Source organism: Miscanthus floridulus, chromosome 8, assembly GCF_019320115.1.
Source record: "Miscanthus floridulus cultivar M001 chromosome 8, ASM1932011v1, whole genome shotgun sequence".
In the NCBI taxonomy this organism is placed as follows: domain Eukaryota; kingdom Viridiplantae; phylum Streptophyta; class Magnoliopsida; order Poales; family Poaceae; genus Miscanthus; species Miscanthus floridulus.
Window position 1 is genome coordinate 155,170,839 of NC_089587.1, and position 21,115 is coordinate 155,191,953.

General features: G+C 48.9%; 1 protein-coding gene across 1 annotated transcript; it reads left to right on the top strand.

The window, feature by feature from the left end:
- The first annotated feature begins 7,481 nt into the window (after positions 1-7,481).
- Positions 7,482-18,752, top strand: LOC136477409 (neutral/alkaline invertase 3, chloroplastic-like). Its single transcript, XM_066475561.1, has 7 exons — positions 7,482-7,688; positions 7,957-8,586; positions 9,780-9,945; positions 10,035-10,246; positions 17,369-17,862; positions 17,968-18,016; positions 18,231-18,752. The coding sequence occupies exons 2-7, from the start codon at positions 8,005-8,007 to the stop codon at positions 18,537-18,539; spliced, it is 1,812 nt and encodes a 603-aa protein (XP_066331658.1). The 5' UTR covers positions 7,482-7,688; positions 7,957-8,004; the 3' UTR covers positions 18,540-18,752.
- Positions 18,753-21,115: the final 2,363 nt, after the last annotated feature.

Genomic DNA, 21,115 nt, shown 5'->3' on the forward strand with positions numbered 1-21,115 from the left:
AGTAGCCGGGCGCAAAACCCCAGTGTTCGGTCATTTCCAGTAAGGTTCCAAATGCGAAATTCCACAACCGAACGCATCCCGGTCATGCTCGACCGGACTCACCTGGTGTCTGGTCACTCAATGTTTCCTTTGTGCGCCTCACGTCAGCGTATGTTAGCACTGACTGGATGCACCCGGCCAGTGTCTGGTCACTCTTCGCACCAGCGTCTGGTCATAAGACCGAGATGCGTGCTCACTACTGCTACTGATCAGACTCTGAACCTAGCGTCCGGTCACTACACCACCAGCGTCTGGTCACTCTGTGAACCCCTATCTTTTCTGTATAGGGCGTCGGTAAAGTTTCTAACCCTTGTTCAAATGTGCCAACCACTAAGTGTATCACCTTGTACACATGTGTTAACATATTTTCACAAATACTTTCAAGGGTGTTAGCACTCCACTAGATCCTAAATGCATATGCTATGAGTTAGAGCATCTAGTGGCACTTTGATAACCGCATTTCAATACGAGTTTTACCCCTCTTAATAGTATGGCTATCTAACCTAAATGTGATCACACTCGCTAAGTGTCTTAATCATTGAAACAAAATGGCTCCTACTATTTATACCTTTGCCTTGAGCCTTTTGTTTTTCTCTTTCTTCTTTTCCAAGTTCAAGCATTTGATCATCACCATGCCATCACCATCATCATGATCTTCGCCATTGCTTCATCACTTGGAGTAGTGCTACCTATCTCATAATTACTTTGATAAATTAGGTTAGCACTGAGGGTTTTATCAATTAACCAAAACCAAACTTGAGCTTTCAACGTTGCAAAAATGTCGGGGGTGGTCCCGACGATGAGGATCCAACGCCTCCACCTTGACTGACTGCTCAGCAAAAAGGAAAGGCAAAAAAGACTACAAAAAAGAAGCACAAGAGAGATGATGTTGAGGTAGAGAGAGCAGCAGCAGTGGCAGCTGCCATAGAGCAAGCCGAGATAGGTGGATCTGGCAGTGGCATTCATATAGGTGATCAGTTGTCACCGGCTCAGAGGCCCACCATCAAGAGGATTGAGGCTAGTCTTGGTAGTCCACTTGGGACCATCATGCTTGGAGGATGGCGTGTCTCTTTAGAGGAGAGTTAGACTCAGGGGGTGACTAAGCAGCAGACATAGTCGGTAGAGCAGACAGAGGACGCTCAGCAGGGAGAGCAGGTAGCATAGCCACAGCTTCGACGCTCTAGTCGCACATGCACTTAGGTGTCACTGAGACCTTAGACATAGAGGCAGGGCTCTTGTCCACCTCCTAGATCACAGGGTCCGCCTCTGGTGGTTCACCTTGACATGAGGGCAGCCACAGCCAGACAGGTGCAACAGCTATGGTTCATACAGTGTGAGGATTGGTTTCCGCTGAGGCAGGATGAGCATGCCCTAGAGCACTTCTACACTATGTTGCAGGAGGACTTCTATAGTGTATATCTCAACAGTGGTGTTGCCTTTAGATCTCAGCGAGTCTGCTCCTTAGAGTCACTAGTTGTAGCTGCAGGCGAGTAGATCCATCCTCACCTCACTTATCTACTAGGCTTGTCAGATCTCCTTGGATGGACTAGTCTGTATGTTCCATCTTTGGTCCATGAGTTCTACTCCTCCTTGTGGATTGACCCGAGACACAGGTTTATTCATTTTGCTTTTCGAGGGCATGACTATAGACTCCAGAGTTCGAGGGTCAGAGAGATACTAAGGATTCTAGAGTCATCTATTCATCTTTACGAGGCATGCTATGGACAGATAGAGCCTCTGAGACACCCTCACGGCGGACTTGTGCCACCTACAGATCTTGTTAGATCTTGCTTCACAGAGCCATTTGGCGAGGGGTCAAGCAGGACACCACATGACCTTACACCTACAGCTCAGCTCCTTGATGCTATTATGAGGAGGACTCTGCTTCCGAGGATGGGCTACCGTGAGGGCCTGACTCGAATTTAGCTATGGCTAGTGCATTACCTGGTGTCTTAGACTGTCTTTGATATTTGGGATGTGATGCTTTTAGAGATGGAGGACACACTAGCAGAGGGCTTCAGAGGTCACCGTCAGCTGCGTTATGCTCATTGGATCACTTTCTTACTCCAAAAGGTAGTTCCACACAAGTCCCCAGAGATAATGGCAGAGTGGACAGGTGCGACAATTGAGTTTCCATAGTATGACATGAGCCAGATGCTATGTCATAGTTGTGCGAGGACACCTCGCCAGCCGAGTCATCGTCGAGAGGTACCAGAGACAGCAGCTCAGCAGGATGAGATCATCAGGGGCATCGCAGAGACAGAGGAGGAGCAACTTGATGCACAGCAGGAAGATGAGGTCGAGATCAACCCGAGTGATAGCTCAAACAATGACTATCAGCCGATTCCATAGATGGCACCTCGTTCACACGATAGAGAGGCCAGTGGCTCTAGCTCAGCTCCACCACAGCCACCGCAGACCGATCCGACTCTCCTAGCTATTCTAGAGCGGGTGAGGTAGGACAAGGCATGTCAGGCATAGGAGACCACAGTTGCACTTGCACATGTTCAGGCATGACAGGATGAGTTTCAACGGCAGTAGCAGGCTATGCAGCAGCAGCAACTTATGATTCAACAGCAGTTACTCAGTTTCATGCAGCATGTATTCACTGCTATTGGGGTTGATCCTGAGCAGTCTACATTTTAGATAGGCCATCCTACCACCACCACTCTAGTGACTCTAGTTGTACAGCCCAGTGGGCTTCCGAGTCAGAGACAACCAGCTCCTCAGTTTGCCTCACCTATAGAGCAAGTGTCTCAATGGTTTACTTCACCAGGGACAGCTCCTGGGTCTACACTTTACTCCTATTTTTATAGGCTTCACTCTGACTCAAACTTCTTCGGCATTAGTGATAGACACCCTAGTCTCCAGGAGTCTCGGCGCCACCTTTAGTGAGCTTATAGGGCAGCCTACACCTCTAGTGTTCTGAGTCACTGTCCCTACCATAGCTGCTCCAGTTACTAGGACTACCGAGATGATTTCGTCATCTGTTGCATCATCCGAGCCACCTCAGATAGTCACTCCTACACTTAAGGCTTTAGCAACAGCGACAGATGTGGCTCCCCTTCCTACAGTGACACCTATAGAGTTACAGGCCATGCTAGTTACTGATCAGACCTAGATTGTTTCACCTTCACTTCTAGCTATAGAGGGTCAGACCCCTCAGAGTTTAGGGTCAGAGGATGATGCAGCTCAGTTCTAGGTCTCTCACCGCACCTCAGCGCCCGACTTGACTGCTCCTGTCCCGCCGTCTGACCTTTAGATTTTGGTGCTTAACGCCAAAGGGGGAGAGGGACCGAGTATGTTAGGGACCAAGTATGTTAGATTTTGGGGGAGCGTGTGAGATGGAATCGATTCTTTTGGTCTTTCGTGTGTGATCCTTTGTGCATTCATGTTTACTTTCATGCATTGTATTATATACATGTGATGGTGAGACTTATGTGACATGTGTGCTCTCTACTTTGTTTTATATAAGTCATGTCACTTGGTTATGCTCATTGGTTTTGCTTCCGTGTTTTACTCTGATTCAAATGAGCTTTACTTCATGTACTCATACTTAATTAATATCTTTTGAGTACACCATGTTGGCTTGGATCATATAAGCATGCCTAATCCTTTGTTCTTATTATTAAAAGCTTATATGAACCAAGCATGTTGAAAACCTCACTCGTCTCTTTTACATACTCAAGGTTATGTTATCATCAATCACCAAAAAAGGGAAGATTGAAAGCATCTAGGCCCCCAGTTGGGTTTCAGTGATTAATGACGACATGAGATTACTATGACTAACGTGTGTTTTGCAGAGGCAATTTGAGTTATGTCATGGTAATAAAAATTGATTGGGCAATCATGGTTGTCATGCCCTTGTCGATGGAAATAGTTTTAGTTTTCAAAGGATGGACAACAAGGTTAAGGACGGACTAGTTCTAAGTGTCGTTTGGTGTTGGAGAGACACTTAGAGTTGTATAGAACTTTGTTTTTTCCTTTGGCCATACTATTAAGGGGGGTATAGACTAGTAGCTTAACCTAGGTGAGTCTAATGGATTAGGTGTGGTGCACACTTGTCAAACTTAGCACTAGGTAGCTCAGAACTAGCCCTAAGATCGATAGAAGTCAACTTCATTCACAAAGAATTTCGAATTGGAAGTAAATGGAGAGTTAAATGACTGACCAGACGCTGGTTTGGTTGTGATCGGACGCAGCTTGGAGAGTCCGGTCAGTTCATTTGAACGGCAGCAGCAGTCAGTGTGCGACCGGACACTGGATACCAGTGCTCACTGGACGCGACACTAGTCGTATCTGTAGCAACGTGGACAGGCTGTTGATCAAGGACCAGACACTGAATAGAGAAATGACTGGACTCTGGGTGTGAGTATTCGGTCAACATCAGTAAGGTTCTAGAGAGGGTTTTTAATGATCGGACGCGTCCAGTGGGTGCTGACTAGACGTAGGACAGAGTCTGGTCAGAGCAAACAACTTCTTTCTGACACGCTGATGCATTACACTGACCGGAGCGTCCGGTCACCTTGATCGGAGCGTCCGATCATCTCGATACTTGCTGAGTTGAACCTTAACCGTTATGTTTTGAATGGAGGGTATAAATACATATCCCACTCATCCATTTGAGGTCTCTTGCCTATTTGTTCAGCTGAGAAATACCTTTGGAGTGCAAGGGAGAGCAAGAGCCTAGTAGGAAGATTGAGATTTGATAATCCAAGATTAAGGACCTCATTAGTGCATAGGGAGTAGCAAGTGTGCATCCACCTTACTCATTAGGCTTGTCTTGGTCAAGTGAGAGTTTGTGCTTGTTACTCTTGGTGATCGTCATCACCTAGATGGCTCGATGGTGATTAGGAGCTTGATGATCATCCGACAGAGTTTGTGAATGACTCAAGTCATTTTGTGAGCGGTTGTGGGCGATTCACCGTGATGGAGTGTCAAAGAATCAGCCCGTAGAGAGGACTTGATCCTTGCGCGGATCAAGGGGGAGCTACACCCTTGCGCGGATGCTCCAACAAGGACTAGTGGGGAGTGACAACTCTCCGATACCTTGGGAAAGCATCGTCATGTTCCTTTCTCTCTTTATTTTGAGCATTTATATTTGAGCAATTCATTTCATATCTTTATATTTCTAGAATTACGGTGCTAGAGTAGAATTGGAACCTATGGTGCAAAACTTTTGTACGGGAGAACAATAGTAACACATTCTAGACACAAGGGGTGAAATGGGCTAAGTATAGGGCTTAATTATTGCAAAAATTTAGAATTAACCCAATCCACTCCCCTCTTGGGCATCTTGATCCTTTCAACGTTATTGCAACAACACCTTAGGGTCAATTAACATCAGTTATGAAAGACAGTGGCCAAGCATTAGCAAGTCTATGTGACCCTCGCAACTTGGATAACTTGTTTGACAATAGAACCACTTTGTTAGTTCAAATGCAAGGTGTTTCAACTTTCCATGTTCCTGTTGTTACCAATGGGTCTGATAAATTATCTAGGGTACTTGTTCATCACGATGTGTTTGAGGATACCAAGTATAGAGCTATGCCCTTCTCCAATTCACCTTTTCTAAGTGCCAATGACAATTATGATGAAATACCTATCCAGGATGGCATACCACAAATAGACACCAAATTTCAGGATATATATGTTGCTTATGATCTAAACAGTGATACTATGGATTGGATTGCTCCTACTGTACGAGAGTCCATTGGTGTTGAATTATAGTACAAGACATGATGTAGCTGTGGAGATCAAGCTTCAGTCCTAGATGTGTTTGTTTTGGGTTTGATGTAACACAACAGATTGACATGAGTTCTTACAGCTTCAAACTTGTGATGGTAAAACAACCCTCCTGCTTGCATGGGACCTTGGAGTTCAAGATGCTAAATACAATACTAGTGTAGGCGCTTGGCTGTTTAGGCTATATATCATTGAACCTAAATTTGGTTATATGAAGGAATGCTCAAGGAGCACAATCACTTGTATCTAGTGCTTGTCATAATTGATGAGTTGCACTGTGGTTGTCTAGCTTACAGCATCCTTGATGTCAGAGAAAGCCTTGGTGATACATTTCAACTGTTGGACAAGTACTGTGATTAAGAGATAGTAACTCTATGGATCAAGCTGAAGCATATGCATATGTGGCCATCACTTAGACTTGTTGAGGTGACGAGATTACGAGAAGTATGATGGAGTTGAGTATGCCCTTTTAGATGTTGTTGGGATCTGTCAATGAAGATTAATCTGAAGTTTCTTCTTGGAGACGGCTGGAACCATATTTTAATGTTAGATGTAGCTGCTATACTCAAAGGCTGTTGGGATTCTTTGATATGAAGCTACAGCTACAAGTGAATGATGCTGCATATCCTCCAGAATATGGACCAATTCATCGTGCTATTAATTTCCCAAGTACTTCTTAGCACTTAAGAAGTTACACTAATGGGGCGATAGACTTTGGGGTTTTGTCTTCTCTGTTAGTGGCCTACATATTGTTGATGCTTAACTTGACCAAGCTCATAAGCTGATTAGCTCCAATTCAAATAAGAAGTTTGGTTAATTCACAATCTCTGATCTTCAAGTCACCCTCGAGGACGAGGGTCTTTAAGGAGGGAGCAATGTCAGGGCTAATATGAGTATGGTATAAGTATAATGTATATCCGTATTTGTAAGACTATCTTGTGAGATGTGGGATCGGAAGTAGCATGGGCCTTTTTAAGCCCAATGCGCCGGGTCGGAGACCAGAGACATGGATTAATCAAATTTACTTGGCCCTGTCCTCCCAGTTCTTCCTCTTCTCACCTGAACCTTACCCTTGGTCTTCCCAAATCCCTACAGATCTCCCCTGTTATTGTTGGATTCCTCGCGGGATCCTGACAACGTCACTAGTGTTGTCACTAGTGTCGTGCTTATCGTCATAGTTGATGCCATCCCTATTGCTATCCTGATATATAGGTAAGCTAAAAAACGAAAGCACAATCAATGTAAGTGCAGGATATGCATGACCAAGACAAAAGCTAGAGTAATGTACCATACTATTGGATTACAATGGTATCTTGATGGCGAATAGCCGAATACTATCATCAAGACTATATATCTATATTAGGCGTTTTTTTCTTACAATATAGCAACATCATATTTATAGCAGAAGAAAAAATGCGGCTGTATTTTACTTAGCAGTATAACAGTCTAGCAGAACTACAGAAGAGTATCCATATATCCATAGTTTTTTTAAGTCCAATATTCCCTCCAGTAAAATGCTTTGACATTCGTTGGCAGTCAAAGTTTGAAAATATTTGACCAGATTTAATCAACTAAATACTGTACTTGTAGACTAAAATCGCGATAACAAGTTGATGGAAACAAGAAAAATAGAAAGAGTGGGAAAACAAAAATAGTCCAGTAGAAAGAGGGGTGGGGAGAGGCGCGAGAGAGGTGGTTGGTTGTGGCCTTCCCCGTTTCGTCTCCGGTCTCCTCCTTTTATCCCCTGGCTCTTTGCTCTCCCACGTTCCACCCCTTTCCTCCTTCCGCCCTCCGCCGCGCCTGGCCTTCTCCCTTCTCGAGAGGCCACGCTCCATCCGCGCCCGCTCCGCCTCCCCTGGCGACCGGCGGCGAGCGCGGCCCAACGAAAGCGTCGTGGTCGGCCGGTAAGAGCTCCTTGCTTTCCTCCACGCGCTGCTCCTGCCATTACGCAAGCTTTGTTTTATCCCCTCCTCGTTGGACGAGATGAGAAAAAAGTTGCTGCCTTTCGTTCATGTGCTCCTGCATAGAAACTCCGGTTTTGCCCTCCGTTGGAAATTTTGGATTAATGACTTGCCACGCTTCCTCTTACTTCAAATTCGTTCGATTCTTGCTGGGTAGCTCTGATTAGATCTCTTTTTGGTATGAATGGTATCCAACTGCTGCTAATTGTAGCCGTCACGCTTCTTGGAGACGCTCGGCGGGTTGGGGAACAAGGCGCGAATGGGGATCGCGGAGGTGGCTCTCCACACCATGCCGGGGGCGTTCACCACCCACTCCCCGGCATCCATTCTGTCCCTCAGGGCAGTCGCTAGGAGGAGGAACAGGAACACCAATTCGGTGCCCAACGCCAGGGCACTGCAAGGCCTCCTAAGGATCCCGAGGCTGAGGTCCGTCAGGCGGCTGTGCCAGCGGATCGATGACCTTGCAAGGGTCACAGAGGGGAACGGGACTTGGGTCAAGGATGCCATGAATAACGCCGGCCAGGTTCTTGGTGACATCAGCGTGCCTGGTCAGGCTGTAGGTGGCAATGGTGGTCTAAATGGGAGTGCTGCCAAGCCTCCACCTCAAAGGCGGAAGTCCTCATCGGTTGAGGATGAGGCCTGGGAACTTCTGCAAGAGTCAATGGTTTACTATTGTGGTAATCCTGTTGGGACGATTGCTGCCAACGATCCAAATGACAGTGACCCGGTGAACTATGATCAGGTGTTTATTCGGGACTTCATACCATCCGGCATTGCTTTTCTACTGAAGGGGGAATATGAAATTGTGCGTAATTTCATTCTACACACCCTTCAGCTTCAGGTACTGGTCTTATCTTGCTATTTAAATATTATTACTTTTATGTTGTTTAGGTTTAGGTCCTTATGCCTATCATATGAATTCCGACAACGTTAGTGACTATTTATGTAATATGCATTTAACTAATGTTCAAGAAAAAAATATGCATTTAACTATCAAAAGAATTATATTCCCTTGTTCCAAATTGTAAGTCATTTAGTTGTCCTAAGTCAAATTTCTTTAGTTTTGAACAAGTTTATAAAAAATGCACAAACATCTACAACATCAAACTAGTTACATCATGAAATATACTTTGATAGTGCATTTATTTGATATTGTAGATATTTGTAGATATTAATATATTTTTGTATAAACTTGGTCAAAGTTAGACAAGTTTGACATAGAACAAAGCTAAAACAACTTAAAATTTGGAACGGAGGGAGTAGAATTTAATCTAACTATGGTAATTTCATCTTTGTGAACTTATTATCACTTTGGCATGTTGCTTTATATGTATTTTTCTTGGCACATAAATGAAAAATGAGCATTAGCTCAGTTGGTGGAACCTCCTGTAGAATGGTACCCTCCTCTCTTAAGACAATGGTCATGTGAGTAACCTCCTGTAAAATTTGTCTTCTCACTAAGTCTGGAACCCAAGTGCTCACATGGTCATGTGAGTATCTCCTTAAAATGAATGGTACTCTCCTCTCTTAAGACAATGCCAGAGGTTCTTCGCGTAGTCGACTTTTTGTTTTTTGGCATACAAATTTGTGGACACTTCCAAATTTTCAGCAAGTACACCAGCGTTTAAGACTATCACCTAGGAGCTACAGAATGTTGTCAGGAAATATGGTTACACACATGCCTTGGTAAAAGTTGATGTACAGTGACATGCATACTTGTTATTTTATTGTCTTTGAAAATTGGCATCCTATAGCTCAAGCAGTTTGTTGCTTTTCAATATATATAAATTGTTCCGGAAGAAAAAAAAACCATAACCGTATGCACTTCCTAAGATGGTGATATTTTGGGATATGATGCTCAATTAAATGGCATTCATGTTTTCTGACTTTCTGTCTCACTAACATGTGGCTGAACTTCACATGCCAGTGAGACATAAAACTACAAAATCCTGAATTGCCACTAAATTGAGTGACATGTCCTGAATTATTCCTCTGGATGTGACAGTTTGTCTGACACCTTAAACTGGTCTATAGAGCTGGGAGAAGACAATGGACTGCCATAGTCCAGGTCAAGGTTTAATGCCCGCCAGCTTCAAAGTGCGGACAATTCCGCTTGATGGTGATGAGGATGCAACTGAGGAGGTCTTGGATCCTGATTTTGGGGAGGCCGCAATAGGCCGCGTGGCACCTGTTGATTCAGGTACTGTTGATAATGGGGTTAGTTGTTTTTGTTTTGGTTACTCTGCATTCCCTACTTTAATTGGGTATCTGATAAAAAATGGGTTTCAGGTCTATGGTGGATCATATTGCTTAGGGCATATGGAAAATGTTCAGGGGATCTGTCAGTACAGGAGAGAATTGATGTCCAGACTGGAATGAAAATGATTCTGAAGCTTTGTTTAGCTGATGGTTTCGACATGTTCCCTACATTACTCGTAACTGATGGTTCATGCATGATTGATCGTCGAATGGGAATCCATGGGCATCCACTTGAAATTCAGGTTTTCTTTTTGCTATGCCTAGTTATATTTTCTGTTTCATATGGGTCCTTGTTTCTCAAGTTGATTTTTGTTGTGATTGTTTTCGAGGCAACTTTATAAAAGAATGAAATACACATACCATCCTTAAAATTGTCTGGGGATGCCATCTAGGTTCCCTAGCCATAAATTTGGAGTTTCACATCTCTGATCTTCCTAAATGGTTCACTCGGGGTCCTATCCTTCATAATCAGTTAGTCCATGGCCAGCCTACTTGGCAGCTCCTGACATCATATCCCCGCCCTCTCTCTCTCTCTCTCTCTCTCTCTCTCTCTCTCTCTCTCTCTCCCTCCCTCCCTCCCTCCCTCTCAGCATAGAGAGTCTTGTTAGCGTCCACGTCACCAGCCAAAGGGTCTACCACGGGGTTTGCACCTTGGGTGAACCACTCAGTAAGTTGAGGGACATGAAATTGCAAATTAATAGTTCGGGGACCTACATAACACGCTTGTACAAGTTTTAGGCACTGCTGATGCATTTTACTCCTATTAAGACTAGAGCAAGACTCTTCTAGACATCCACTGGAAAAAAAATCCAGCATCCTAGTATGCAGGGGTTGCAAAGAGTAGTTTCTTTTTAGTTTGAGCTTTTAATTTATTGAAATAGCAGATTGTATGTCGGGAGTTTGTACAAGTCTTGTTCTAATCCTGAGCTGATGTTATTGTTGGGCTGATTGTGAAGTATTTTCTACCAGAAAGTTAACATCACTTGCGATTGTCGTAATCTAAATGAAAACATTTGAATCGAACTATTTAATGTTCAAAGCCTGTTGCAATAAAACATGGATACTATTGGGTTTTTTATGTGGGGGATGAATTTGTATTGGAAAATGGCCTGAAGCAATGAGCTTTCTGGATCGATTGGCATATATAGATAAGTTGATCATCAGTAGTGGTGAGGATGGTACTGCAGAGAAGAAACAGGGATCCCAGAGACAACATTTGTGATTAGGATAGTTTGATGGATAAGTCTCTGTGCTGCTTTGTGGGGCTGTTGGCTGTACTGCTGCCACAAGGAGGGGACTGCTGTTGCTGCCAAGTGCCAAGGACAGCACAGCACCCTTGACTAGCATCTTAGCATCTAGGACTAGCATCTAGGACAGCATCTTAGAGGACAGCATATTAGGACAGCATATTAGCATCTTAGACTAGCATCTTAGACTAGCATCTTGGCATATGCTTGGCTGCCTAGCAGCTATAAATATGTAACCCCAACCCCTCAGGTTGGTATGGCATTTGTGTGAGCTTGTGTGAGAAATAGACAAGAAAATTGCCCCAACTCCTAGTGTCATCCTCTCTCGATGAGAGTAAGAATTCTCCTACTACCAAGAGTGAGAATTTAGCGACTAACAACTGGTATCAGAGCCGTATTATCCTGTAGCCTGAGCATCTCTTGCTCATCTTCTCTCCCAGCCCCACAACAGCCCCATCTGTTGGCAGCAGCAGCTCCTCCGGCCGCTCCTGTTCACTCCTCTCCTAGCTCGTCTGAAGCAGCCCTCTCCCCACGCAGCAGCCCCCCGGTAGCGCGTCATGTCCGCAGGGCAGTCTCAGCGCTCGGTCGCCTCGAGCACGCGGCGTCGGCAGGAGGCCGAACTTGCCGCGGCAGAGGAACGCGAGCGAGCGGCGGCAGAGACCGCTGCGGCGGCGGCAAGGGCGTCGAGGCTAGCAGCGGCGGAGCTGGCAGCAGCCAGAGCGGAGGCGGAAGCAGCGGCGGCGGCGAATGCAGCGCGTGCGGCGGCGGCGGAGGTCGAGGCTCTGCGCGGCAGCATCGGCAGCTCCATTTCCGCTGACGACACCGCCGACGCGGACCTCGAGCTGCTAGAGAGGGAGGCAGCGCGAGCGCGGGCGGCGCAGTGGACAGCCGCGCACATCCACGAGCGTGGCGGCAGCCCAGACAGGCGTGGACGCGCTGGCGGCGCTCCTGGAGGAGGCGCGCACGGCGGTGGCGCTCCTGGGGCAGCCGCGCACGCCCACGAGCGCGGCGGCAGCCCAGACAGGCGCGGACGCGCCGGTGGCGCTCCTGGAGGAGGCGCGCACGGCAACGGTGGCGGACGGGTCGATGGAGAGCGCGGCCTTCACAGGCAGCGTGGCTCTCTCTCCCCGGATCGGTACCGACGGGTCGATGGAGAGCGCGGCCTTCACAGGCAGCGTGGCTCTCTCTCCCCGGATCGGTACCGTGGTTACCACGGGCTCCAGGCTGTTGTCAGGGACGTCGGTCCCGGCGGTGGGTGGCCTACCCTCACCAAGACCAACTACGTCGAGTGGGCTGCGGTGATGAGGGTAAAGCTCCAGGTGCGGCACATGTGGGAGGCAGTCCGGTATGGCGACGTCGACTACGACCTAGATCGACGGGCGCTGGATGCTCTCATCGCTGCAGTCCCGCCCGAGATGCAGTTCTCGCTTACCAGCAAGCGGACTGCCAAGGAGGCTTGGGACGCCATCGCTGCGGCACGCATCGGCAGCGACCGCGCCCGCAAGTCCACACTGCAGGCACTTCGCAAGGAGTGGGAGAACCTGGCCTTCAAGCCAGGTGAGGACGTTGATGACTTTGCTCTCCGTCTCAATACTCTGTTGCAGAAGATGGTGCAGTTCGGCGACGACACCTACGGCGAGGAGAGAGCTGTCGAAAAGCTCTTCCGCTGCGTCCCCGAGAAGTACAAGCAGATGGCTCGCTCGATCGAATCTCTGCTGGATCTCTCCACGATGTCGATCGAGGAGGCGATAGGTCGCCTCAAGGTCGTCGACAGCGATGAGCCACAGTCCCTCTCGGGGCCCATCACCACTGGCGGGAAGCTCCTTCTCACTCGGGAGCAGTGGCTTGCCAGCCAAGGTGACCGGAGGAAGGGGGAGCCTTCTTCCGCGACAGGCGGCCGCAAGCGTGGCAAGCCGCGCAAGGCGCGCAGAGACGCCCAGGCCGGGGCGCGAGGACGTGCCGAGGGTGATGCCCGCGGAGGCGCCCAGGGCGGCGCCGCCGGCAGGCACAAGCCGGCACGAGACGACACCTGCCGCAACTGCGGCCAGCTTGGCCATTGGGCCAAGGACTGTCGACAGCCACGACGCGGCCATGCCCACGTCGCACAGGCGGAGGAGGAGCCGGCTCTGTTCATGGCACATGCCAGCATCGAGCTACCTCCAGCGGCACCGGCCGCAGCGGCTCTCCTCCACCTTGACGAGCCAAAAGCACACGCCCTCCTCGGCGACAGCTCCGGCAACGACAAGACTAACGGGTGGTGCCTCGACACCGGCGCCACCCATCACATGACCGGTCGACGGGAGTTCTTCACCGAGCTTGACTCTAGCGTCCGAGGCCCCGTCAAGTTTGGGGATGCCTCCGGCGTGGAGATCAAGGGCGTCGGCTCCATCATCTTCACCGCCGTGTCTGGTGAGCACAGGCTGCTCACCGGAGTCTACTACATCCCCGCGTTGAGGAACTCCATCATCAGCTTGGGACAGCTGGATGAGAACGGTTCGCGCGTGGTAGTTGAGGACGGAGTCATGAGGATTTGGGATCGTCGCCGTCGCCTTCTTGCCAAGGTATCCAGAAGCGTAAATCGACTCTACGTCCTTAACGTGCAGGTGGCACAACCCCTCTGTCTCGCTGCTCGTCGGGACGACGAGGCATGGCAGTGGCACGAGCGTTTCGGGCACCTTCACTTTGAGGCCCTGAAGCGGCTCAGTGCCACAGAGATGGTGCGAGGCCTGCCGTGCCTCGACCATGTGGAGCAGCTCTGCGACGTCTGCGTGTTGACGAAGCAGAGGCGACTCCCCTTTCCCCAGCGGGCGAGCTTTCGAGCCAAGGAGAGGCTCGAGCTCGTGCACGGGGACTTGTGTGGCCCGGTGACACCGGCCACACCGGGAGGACGACGCTACTTCCTGCTGCTCGTCGACGACCTCTCCCGCTACATGTGGGTGATGGTCCTCGGCAGCAAGGGAGAGGCTGCGGACGCCATCAGACGCGCGCAGGCTGCTGCGGAGGCGGAGTGCGGCCGCAAGCTGCGCGTGCTGCGCACCGACAACGGCGGCGAATTCACGGCGGCTGAATTCGCGTCGTACTGCGCTGACGAGGGCATTCAGCGCCACTACTCCGCGCCGTACAGCCCGCAGCAGAACGGCGTCGTCGAGCGGCGCAACCAGACGGTTGTGGGGATGGCTCGGGCCCTCCTCAAGCAGAGGGGGATGCCGGCTATCTTCTGGGGAGAGGCGGTGGTGACGGCCGTCTACATCCTCAACCGCTCGCCTACCAAGGCGCTCGACGGCAGGACGCCGTACGAGGCTTGGCATGGGCGCAAGCCGGCGGTCTCCCACTTGCGGGTCTTCGGCTGCCTCGCATTCGCCAAGGAGCTTGGCCACATCAGCAAGCTCGACGACAGGAGCACTCCGGGAGTGTTCATCGGCTACGCGGAGGGCTCGAAGGCCTACCGCATCCTCGACCCGAAGACACAGCGTGTGCGCACGGCGCGCGACGTTGTGTTCGACGAAGGGCGAGGATGGGCGTGGGACAAGGCAGTGGACGACGGCTCAGCTCCGACGTACGACGACTTCACTGTCGAGTACGTCCACTTCGAGGGAACTGGGGGAGTAGGCAGTTCTTCTTCGGCGAGCGCGTCTACCCCAGTCTCCGAGCCTCCACCGACCCCGGCACCTGCTACTCCGACAGCACCACGCTCTCCAGCCAGGACCTCGGCTGCGATGAGCTCTTCGCCGGCTCCACCACAGCCGGCAACGCCACGCACTCCAGCACCGACAGGCACCACTCCGGGCACGTCTACTCCACCACCAGCTCGTGTCGAGCACGGCCCGATTGAGCTCGCTACTCCGCTCTCTCACGACGAGGAGCGCGTCGACGCGTACCACGACGGTGAGCCGTTGCGGTACCGTACGGTGGAGAACCTTCTCGGCGACCAGCCGGTGCCGGGACTGGTGCCTCACGACCTGGAGGACCTGGAGGCGCAGTTGCACCTTGCGTGTGACGACGGCGAGCCTCGGTCGTTCGCAGAGGCCGAGAGACACGCGGCATGGCGCGCCGCGATGCAGTTGGAGATGGATGCGGTTGAGAAGAACCGCACCTGGGAGCTTGCTGACCTTCCTCGTGGTCATCGCGCGATCACCCTTAAGTGGGTGTACAAGCTGAAGAGGGATGAAGCCGGTGCCATCGTCAAGCACAAGGCTCGCTTGGTGGCACGAGGTTTCGTGCAGCAGGAGGGGGTCGACTTCGACGACGCCTTTGCTCCCGTGGCACGGATGGAGTCCGTGCGACTCCTCCTTGCGCTAGCTGCCCAGGAGGGCTGGCGTGTTCACCACATGGACGTCAAGTCGGCGTTCCTTAACGGCGACTTGAAGGAGGAGGTCTACGTGCACCAGCCGCCGGGATTTGCGATCCCCGGCAAGGAGGGCAAGGTGCTCCGCCTGCGCAAGGCCCTCTATGGCTTGCGGCAGGCACCGAGGGCATGGAATGCCAAGCTGGATTCCACGCTAAAGGGGATGGGCTTCGAGCAAAGCCCGCACGAGGCGGCCATCTACCGACGAGGCAATGGAGGTAATGCCCTGCTGGTGGGTGTCTACGTCGACGACTTGGTGATCACCGGCACCAAGGATGCGGAGGTGGCGGCATTCAAGGAAGAGATGAAGGCCACCTTCCAGATGAGTGACCTGGGGCCTCTCTCCTTCTACCTGGGAATCGAGGTACACCAGGATGACTCTGGGATCACGCTTCGACAGACCGCCTACGCCAAGCGCGTCGTTGAGCTAGCTGGGCTCACCGACTGCAACCCAGCTCTCACTCCGATGGAGGAGAGGCTGAAGCTGAGCCGCGACAGCACGACGGAGGAGGTGGACGCTACGCAGTACCGGCGTCTTGTGGGGAGCCTTCGCTACCTCGCCCACACACGGCCGGACTTGGCATTCTCCGTCGGCTACGTTAGTCGGTTCATGCAGCGACCGACGACGGAGCACCAGCAGGCTGTGAAGAGGATCATCCGCTACGTTGCGGGGACTCTCGACCACGGCCTCTACTACCCGAGGTGCCCTGGGACGGCACACTTCGTCGGGTACAGCGACAGCGACCACGCCGGCGACATCGACACCAGCAAGAGCACGAGCGGGATCCTCTTCTTCCTCGGCAAGTGCCTCGTTAGCTGGCAGTCGGTCAAGCAACAGGTGGTGGCCCTGTCCAGCTGCGAGGCCGAGTACATAGCGGCCTCCACCGCTTCGACTCAGGCGCTCTGGCTCGCTCGACTGCTTGGTGATCTCCTCGGCAGAGACACTAGAGCGGTGGAGCTCAGGATGGACAGCAAGTCCGCTCTAGCCCTGGCGAAGAACCCCGTGTTCCACGAACGCAGCAAGCACATCCGGGTGAGGTACCACTTCATCCGAGGCTGTTTGGAGGAAGGGAGCATCAAGGCGAGCTACATCAACACCAAGGATCAGCTTGCGGACCTGCTCACCAAGCCCCTTGGGAGGATCAAGTTCCTTGAGCTCTGCTCCAGGACCGGGATGGTTCAACTCCCCCACAAGACGACGCACAAGACTTAGGGGGAGAATGATGGATAAGTCTCTATGCTGCTTTGTGGGGCTGTTGGCTGTACTGCTGCCACAAGGAGGGGACTGCTGTTGCTGCCAAGTGCCAAGGACAGCACAGCACCCTTGACTAGCATCTTAGCATCTAGGACTAGCATCTAGGACAGCATCTTAGAGGACAGCATATTAGGACAGCATATTAGCATCTTAGACTAGCATCTTAGACTAGCATCTTGGCATATGCTTGGCTGCCTAGCAGCTATAAATATGTAACCCCAACCCCTCAGGTTGGTATGGCATTTGTGTGAGCTTGTGTGAGAAATAGACAAGAAAATTGCCCCAACTCCTAGTGTCATCCTCTCTCGATGAGAGTAAGAATTCTCCTACTACCAAGAGTGAGAATTCAGCGACTAACATAGTTATGGCATAATAATTACTAATGCAGACACAAGTTTACAAGGATAGTAACCATGAAAAACTCAATCCAAGCTCTATGGGCTAAAAAAAAAGATAAAATGACGCGCAACTTTTCTGTATACTATAAGTTAGCTCGTGCGCATTGTTTTGTGTGCAGGCACTCTTCTATTCAGCCCTCTTGTGTGCGCGTGAGATGTTGACTCCAGAAGACGGATCAGCTGACTTAATCCGCGCCCTGAACAATAGACTTATTGCACTGTCCTTTCATATCAGGGAGTACTACTGGCTTGACATGCAAAAATTGAATGAGATATATCGATATAAAACAGAAGAATATTCTTATGATGCTGTGAACAAGTTCAACATATACCCCGATCAGATTTCTCCATGGCTTGTTGAGTGGATACCTCCTAAGGGGGGTTACTTTATTGGAAACCTCCAGCCAGCTCATATGGACTTCCGATTCTTTTCACTGGGAAATTTATGGTCAATAGTAAGCAGCTTGGCAACAACTCATCAGTCGCATGCCATTTTAGATCTTATTGAGTCTAAATGGTCTGATTTAGTGGCAGAGATGCCACTAAAGATATGCTATCCTGCTCTTGAGAACCAGGAATGGAAAATCACCACTGGGAGTGACCCTAAAAACACGTGAGCCTTAGATAATTCTCAATTTTTACCCTCTACCTGGGATCATGTTGCAGTTCCTTCTCACGTACTTGGTGATTTCTTTTGATACGATTTCTTTTGATACAGGCCTTGGTCGTACCACAATGGAGGATCCTGGCCAACATTACTGTGGCAGGTTTGCATTCTCTAAACTGTTTTCCTATTACTGTAGATTTACTGTCTCTTGATGTTGAATTGGTTTTTATTTGTCCATATGTTGTCATTTTGATACACTGTTGCATTTAGCCAAACTTGCTGAGATTTACTGGCAATCTGTCCGCTCACATTTTGTTGCTCCTCTATCATGTGCATATTGAATGTTGTTGAGCAGTTGCTATCATTTTGTGCAGCTCGCTGTGGCATGCATCAAGATGAACAGACCAGAGCTTGCAGCCAAAGCTATAGAGGCAGCTGAGAAGCGTATTGCTACAGACAAATGGCCTGAATACTACGACACCAAGAAAGCACGCTTCATTGGGAAACAGGCACGGCTGTACCAAACGTGGTCTATTGCTGGGTTCCTAGTAGCCAAGCTACTGATAGAAAAACCAGACGCTGCTAGGATTCTGTGGAACGATGAGGATGCAGAAATCCTTAATGCTTTGAGCACAAACAGAAAACGGGGCAAGAAAGTGTTGAAGAAAACATACATTGTGTGAGTTCTCGCAGCAAGTTCCATCAAATAACCAAAGTTAGCATTTTTAAGTTATAGGAAGTGTCGTTCCTGTATATAAACTTTACATGAGGTTGCATTTTTTATGGGGAGGGTGCCTGCTGTTGGATGCTGTTATTATGGATGCATCTGGCTTTGCAACAAAGCTCTTGCTTGAGCATAGACCTGCCTCGTGTAGTTTGCTCCACGCTTCATTTGGTATGACAAGTTTTCTGGAGTCTCATTACTGAACTTAAAATTTTTGGTTCCTGGAATTACCTCGTTTCTCTGTCAGATACTGTTACGGACATATTTGAACCCCATGAATTGTCTGAGCTGCTAACAACAATCAGCCTTCGCTTGTTGGTTTCAGGCAGGGTTTATCAGCCAACTAACCGTGTTTTCCTCTTATAATAAATCAGTACCAGTTGGGCTTATTAGCCTATAAATCAACTAGCGAACAGGCTCAATATTATAGAAGAGTTCATTTCTTCCATTTCATCTGACGAAACTCTTTCAAACAAAATCCTGAAATAAACTTTCATAATGAACTTCCCCTCGATATTTCTACTACGGGCGTGTTTAGATCCAAAATTTTTTAGGTTTTGGCTACTGTAGCACTTTCGTTTGTATTTGGCAATTAGTGTCTAATTATGGACTAATTAGGTTCGAAAGTTTCGTCTCGCGATTTCTCACCCAACTGTGCAATTAGTTTTTTTTCGTCTACATTTAGTACTTCATGCATATACCACAAGATTTGATGTGACGGGCACTGCGCAAAATTTTTTGGAATCTAAACAGGCCCTAACCCCAGATATCCCCACCGGACGGACATCGTCCGGAAGCCCGTGCCTGCTGCCCGCCCACGTGTAGGCATGCAGCTCCCGCCCGCTTCTGCCACGCGCTTTGCCCACCCGCCCGCACAGCTGCTGCCACGCGCTTTGCTGTTGCCGCTGCTGCCGCGCTTGCTAACCTAGCCCTGCTTGCTGCTGCGCATACACGTGGGGGCCGCCGTGCCAGCTTCGTTTTCCATGCGCACGCGGGGGACCTCTGCGCCCGGGAGACCACCTCCGCCTGCGCTCACTTCCCGTGGCTTCTCATCAAACACTTGAAACATAAAGCATTTTACTACAACATACGTCTGAAACAGATGAAACATTTAGAACATACGTTTACAACATATGTATATAGGCACTGAAACATATGCAACATCCAGATAAAAACACTTACAACATACGTTTAAAACAGCTGAAATATTTGAAACATACATTTATAACATACGTGTATAGCCGGTGCAACATATATAATATCCAGATAAAACACTTGCAACGTACATTTAAAATAGTTGAAACATTTCAAACATACACTTGCAACATCATTGCAATATATGCAACACCAGATCTACTTTTCAACATCCAGATGAAATATATGCAACATACATCTCAAACGCATGAAATATACGGTTGCAACATGTGCTCATTTACTTGCTGCCGTCCAATAGAGGCTCGTGTGATGTGCTAGGGTCTATCAAGTTCGTCAATTTGTCAATGTTGGTGGTGTTTTGAAGCTTTTTGCTTGCTTATTTGCATACGTGGATGATGAATATCTTGGTAGTGAACCCTTCTAAACATTAGGTCATGGCCAATGATGATTTTCCTCTTCAATCGTAAGTAGTATGTAGAGGGTCCAAGATGATGCCATTGGGTGGCGCACCTTGTCGGTGTCGCAACTATGACTTTATTTCTCATATGATTTTGATCTTTGGCTACATTTTCCTCTTTAGACATGGATCCTGCTATTTATCACCGCCAATTGATCACCCCAAGTGTCACACTTGTGGTATTAGTGACTCGTTGGTTGTATGTTTAGCCATCATGCTTTGAGTAGGCCTAGCAATCTAGCATTACCTATCACCCCCTTAATGCAAGATTTGACCTTCGAGTACTAGTACTTGATCAATGCCTTGAAGTAACTTGTTATTGATAGGTAGTACGTGACTTAGTTCATGTTTTGACCTATCACTACCTATAAATCACATGAACTAAGCAAATCAAAAGGTCCAGATGCATAGTGAGGTGCTCACTCTGTCCATCAATGTAAGGCATACTTAATACAAGGAGAAAGCCTTCAAAAGTAGATTTTGATATTCGATTTCTCGAACAATATACACTGTCACTTCCAACAAATCAACATCATCTTAAACTTATTTTGAGTACAAGTCAAATCATATAGCTTGTATACAATAAATATGTATATACCTTGACTAATTGGATTGATAAAGTTTAAGACGGGTGAGTATATACCTTGTACTAAGGCCTGTTGCCTGTGGATTTTGCCTGAACCAAAGGGTCCAAAAGCCAAAGGTGCTTTTATCCAAAAACAGCTTTTATTGTAGTATAAATCTAAAAACACTTTTCCCCTTTTTCATTGGCTTTTGGGGAAAAAATTACCCAACTGCTACTGATCTGTTTTTTTTTCCTTCGTGACTTTACATCCCTTCCGCATCTTCCTGTCCCACATCTAGGGGGCGGTGCTCCTCCCTCTCCGGCTCAGGCGACCCCTGCCTCTCCGGCGGCGCGAGCC